We start from the raw sequence: 5,533 nt of genomic DNA on the forward strand, positions 1-5,533 counted from the left end.
CAGTAGGTAGTGCTTATTTTCCAGGCCACACCCAGAGTAGACAGTACAGCGATCATAACTTAAAGATGATTTGAGCATGCAGTGTTTCATAACGAACTAGAAGGGCACTCAGAGAGTGTAGACCTCCACCAAGGCCAAATGCTCTATCTCACTATCTTTCTGGATTTGCTCCTAAATATAATTAGTTCTTCCTTGGCCCATGCTACACCCCTCCACCAAGTTTAATAGAAAGTGGGCAGGTCGTTTTTGCATATTCGTGCTGACAAAGAGATAAACAATAAACAAATCCAAGAATAAAAACATAATGTCCTTGGCGGAGATACATATGATCCTCCATTTAGTAAAGGCAGGCTGAAGTAATGGGAACACACAGTGTGCTTAAATAATCTTTTATTTATCTAAATGAGAGGGTTAGAGTATAGCTGTTGTACATTTTTCAGGTAAGGTTTCTATACAGGAATCAAGCCCTGTTAAAGGCTTAAATGTATACATTCTTAAATATCTGTCATTTATAAAGAAAATGTTACTTTCATTTTCTCTTGAGCAACAAAGTGTATGGAACAATCACGTTTTCTAACTGATCATAGAGTATGACTCAGCAATGAAATGCAAGGATGTTAAACAAAATACCAATAATGCAAATCTTGGGTGTGATAAGTTAATCTTCATTTCTGTTACATGTTTGAATACAAATCCATGTAAATATCATTCCATTTTGAAGTTTACAGCTTTAAGGTATTATGTTAATGTTGTTTAAAGGCCGTTTGTTCAGATTCTGTACATATTTTAGAAAATAAAGTTGCTTCCATCCATGGCATTTACTTATCATCTTTTATATGTGAGATGAGGTGGTATTGAATGTTTTTCAGTGTAACAGTGTAATAGGGGGATCAGTGAGGAATTTAAGGAATATCTAACATCTGAGGAATATCTAATATCTGTATATATAAAATAAAACATTAAATTCAAAGTCATGATTTACTAAAATGGAACATTTAAAGCGATTCTGAATGAATATTGTAACAAAGACAAAATGCAACGCTATATGGCTTTTTGGCAGTAACAACATAGAAACAGAGAAAGTTACACTGACAAATTTCACACTAAAGGTAATACTTAAAAAGAATTTCTAAGAGTGAGGATGTCTTGTTCTGATGGACAGCTATGATCACCTGAGGGTAATTCTGGTCTGCTGTTTCACAGGCTTGTCAGGGTTTGATGACTGCATTGTAGATCACGTCAATCTCAGCCCTGTAAATCACACAACAGCATGCAGTACTTACTGTTACACCTTTAGTAGGAGGAATAAGGGTTGGATTGTGATTGCAAGCGGAAACAATTTCAGTATGATATGTGAGAGGTGACTGCATTGCTGCAATTTGGCTCCTGAGCATTAAGACAGCTAGCATGTCAACATGACCAGCAACATTGTCTGTGAGCAACTGGTGCACAGCATCGACTGAGGTTAAATGCTGGATTCTGGGCAATGTTAGGATGCCTGGGAATTAATACTTCTGAGAAACACTACACTATTAACGTCTCCTAACCTGAGCAAATAAGGTGCCATGCACAGGCTGTTGATGGATTAGAAGCTGCATAATTTGTTGTGATGAGTAGAAATGCCCACCTGGTGGCAGCTCTTCCTCTGAGAAACTGGACTGACTCGTAGGCAACATCGTCGTCCTGCGTGGAGGTTTGAGGATTCTGGACGGTGGAGTATAGAGGTACTTCCTGTGTTTTGGAGTGATTGATCTGAACGCTGGCATATTGAACATTGTTTTGATCAGGTGTGGGCACTCTCTGTGCGGGGTTAGAGGTCGTGGCCCTTGCTGTGACAGTGCTGTACATGAGACCTGAGTCATTCTGATCGGTAAAAAGAACAGATTACATCATCAACTCTGATTTCAGGTGCAAGAATTTCTAAGGTTATTTAGGGTTGGCTGGTGTCAGATATTTCATATGGGGAGATACGCAAGGGCGTCAGCAGCATTTTGAGAGTGGGGGGGACCTATTTTGGGGAGGGGTCTGGGGGTTCTCCCCCAGAAAATGTTGAAAGATGTAGATGCAATTTCCCGCATTCTGGTGCATTTACCATGTTTTTAGATTAAAAAAAAAGTATCTCTCTCTTTCATTGTTTTTCCTTGGAGTCGGCATGGTCTGCGTTAACTCCAGATTAGCTCACGGTTGTTAAAAAATAAACCACCTTCATTTTTTTTGTAGCTACTGTAACACGGCCAAAAGCACAACATATTTCAGTCCCAGAATAAGAAATCAACAAATGCTGTTCCACTTGTAATGAGTAAATAAAGTATGGTATTGCCTAGTGCTAGTTGTAGATAAATAGCTTGCTTATCTAGCTATAATCATAATGTTTTGCAGAAGGATCTTTGTGACTTAATGCTATTATAGCCAGAGAATGTCTCATAAGGGTGCTTTGGCCACTAAAGGGAAAACTTGGGCAACTCTGATTTACTTTCCTCTTCCTCGAAAAAAAACCTCCTTCCATCTCGTCTGTGGAGCAGCTAGCGCAACGCTTCAATCAAAGAGTATGGGAGTTGAATCTGGTGCGTGATGTGTAGGAAACCAGGAAAACGCGGAGTGGATTTCTATTGCTATGGGTATTCCCCCTACTGATGAAGTGGAACGGATTTGATTGTGAAGCAATGCAAAGAACGCTGGACTAGTAGACCAGTCATGTACTAATATTTTGATGGCAAATGTGGGGGGGTCCAAACGACTTTTTTTTTAAAGTGAAGGGGACGTGACCCCCCTAAGTTATATTGTGGCGACGCCCATGGAGATACGTATATGTGTAATCATTGAACAACAGACTACAGTTAAAGACTTTTAGCACCAAGTTCCTCACCTGTATGTCAGTAGTTGTGTCCCTTGTATTTGCAGTAATTTCAGCATTCTGTTTGCTGTTTTGCAGATGGTACACATGCATGTTTAGTTACAGAGGAAAACTTATATGTATTAAGACATAATATGCAGTTAGCAATATACATGGCATGCCTGTTTTTGCACAAAATTATTTCAGAGAAAGCAAACTTCACTGAATTACCTCAAGCAGACAAATCCAAGTAACAGCAGGACAGCAAGAATGATGATCATGGTGATAATAGCTGGCAGGATGATGCCAACCACTTCTAAGGGAAAATGAAATGCTTGATAATTAAACAGTAAATACATGCAACATTATCAACAGTGCTGTAAGTGATTTACAGGAAAAGCTAACTGGCTTTACATTCTGAATGTCAAAATGTGGCAAGATGATGACAACAGCTGTTTCAAACCTCCTCCTTCTAATCATCAATCATTATACCACATATTCTTTTGTGAAGAAACAGCTGAGGCAGAGATACATTTTAGTATTCTTATAAAACAACACAATACTGACCTTCTGTAGAAACTGCAACTCCAGTAGAGGTCTGAGAGCCAACTTCATTCTCTGCCTCACAGTAGTAAAGTCCACTGGAATCAGAGGTCACATTGAAGCTGATGCTGTCACCTGTGCCCTTAATAAGAGATTCAGTTCCAGTCCTCATATACCAGGTGTAGTTGTGCACTGGTGGGTTGGCATCACTGCTGCAGGTCAGAGTCACATAACTGCCCTCCACTATTTCCCCAGGACTGATAGACACTGAGACAGTCTTTGGCTTATCTGTTAAAATGTGTGGAAGTTTTATCTCAATAAGAAACAAAAGCAAGCATGTGACAAATTAAGACATTTCATTGATGTGTCTGATTTTGTTAGCAGTTAAAACGTATAGGCCTACAAATAGGCAACAAGACACAATACATTTTATATGCACTACGTTTTGAACCACATTTGTATACATCTGCAGACATTTACAGTCAGTTGTAGTAACTTACATCGGACTTTGAGAAACACATCAGTGGAGAAGAGACTCTCGTGTCTTCTAACAGCACAGGAGTAACTGCCCACATCCTCACTTCTGACTGGGTTCAGATGCAGCCTGTTGTCTCTGGTTGTGTGTTTGAAGGTCAAAGGCTGTCCGTTCTTGTACCAGATGAAGGTGGGGTTGTTACTCAGAATACAGGTTGTCTTACAGGTGAGGGTCACTTTCTCTCCCTCTTTCACTGCTTCAGGAGTTATCAACACCTGCAGAACTGAAGGACATATTATGTGTAGGGGGACACAGTGCTACGTGTACACACATTTCATTATCAAAATAGTTAAAGGGCCTACCTGTAACAGAGATGTTGACTCCAGGTAATCCAGAGTAACTCTCCCCCTGTTCTGTTGTAATCCTAAATGCATATTCTCCAGAATGACTCTCTCTCATGTCTATCAGTCTCAGGGTAGAACTATTCTCTTTAATCCCAACATACTCTGTGTGGTTTTGATAGTCTTTATCCAAACTTAGATCTACTGGGAGATGGCTTGATTTCTGCTTGTTAAACCAGAAGGTTGTGTTGATGCGGTGATCCCTGGGATATTTGTAAGTACAGGAGATATCCACTGATGAACCATTCAATACACAGATGCTGTTAGATGAGTAGGTCACACCCCAACACTGTGGAGCACCTATGGCCAGGTGTAAAATATGAGTATTAAACACCATATCTATCAGCGTACACATGCAAATTATGATTAGCATTATGGTAGGGTTCTATGTCGTTATCTGTATATAGAAAAACAAGTCGCCTGAGTAAAAATAGGTTTTCTGCTGAATCTGAATAAAAGTGAACTTCAGATCAAAGTATCCTTTGTAATTGATATGAAATAGTCATGTAATGTTCTTGAGTTACATCCCTACTCACACACTGCAGGGGAACGGTGAGCCTCATAACCTCTCACTGCACAGGAGTAACTGTTCTGTTCAAAGGGTCTGCTTGAGTCTAGTGGTATGGAGGCTGTGGTTTTGTCTTGTAGAGGCTGTCCATTCTTGTACCAGACATACTGAGTGTTAGAGCTCAAGCTGCAGGAGGTGCTGCAGGTCAGTTCAGTCTGATTCTGTTTCCCTACAACAGCACCCTCCTTCACCTGCAGGTCTGAGAAGAGAGGTTAGAAGTCATTGTGGCTTCAACCTTGAATATCATTTTCATTATGATCAAGAAAAGGAAAACAAATTCTAAGTTGTATATGTTCATCATTACGTGTAATGGAGACTGTAACACCAGATCTGCCAGTTATCCAATCCCTTCTGTGTAGGTCTGTGATGAACAGAAAGTCATAAACACCAGAGTGATCATCTGAAAGTTTGTCTATTTTCAGACTGATGTCACGATCATCAGAGTCACTGTGTCCTCTGACTCTTCCTCTTTTCTCTTTATACCACTCTCCTCACATATATATATGACCCCAAGGATAGTCATATTTGCAGGGCAGGACCACTGATGCCCCTTTAAGGCCACAGACTTGTGTAGAGGAGTAGGTCACACTCCCTCCACTCTGAACACCTGAAACACAGTCACAATGAAGAGTCAATTTGGATAGAATATTTAAATGCAGAAAGCTTTGAGAAGAGTATTTTCCTGGCACTGATCAGGTACTTATATGTAATTA

The 5,533-nt window shown here is 40.0% G+C and overlaps 1 protein-coding gene across 1 annotated transcript in view; it reads right to left on the reverse strand.

Annotated features, from left to right (window-relative positions):
• Positions 1-1,208: 1,208 nt before the first annotated feature.
• LOC116219401 overlaps positions 1,209-5,533 on the reverse strand; it is an 8,403-nt gene continuing 4,078 nt past the window's right edge. The window contains exons 4-8 of the mRNA XM_031562715.2: positions 5,387-5,427; positions 3,065-3,149; positions 2,867-2,921; positions 1,628-1,863; positions 1,209-1,251 (exon numbers count right to left, since the gene is read on the reverse strand). Of these exons, the coding sequence (XP_031418575.2) occupies positions 1,209-1,251; positions 1,628-1,863; positions 2,867-2,921; positions 3,065-3,149; positions 5,387-5,427 (460 nt within the window). The remainder of the gene's footprint in view (positions 1,252-1,627; positions 1,864-2,866; positions 2,922-3,064; positions 3,150-5,386; positions 5,428-5,533) is intronic.

The sequence above is a fragment of the Clupea harengus genome, chromosome 24 (assembly GCF_900700415.2).
Source record: "Clupea harengus chromosome 24, Ch_v2.0.2, whole genome shotgun sequence".
Classification (NCBI taxonomy): domain Eukaryota; kingdom Metazoa; phylum Chordata; class Actinopteri; order Clupeiformes; family Clupeidae; genus Clupea; species Clupea harengus.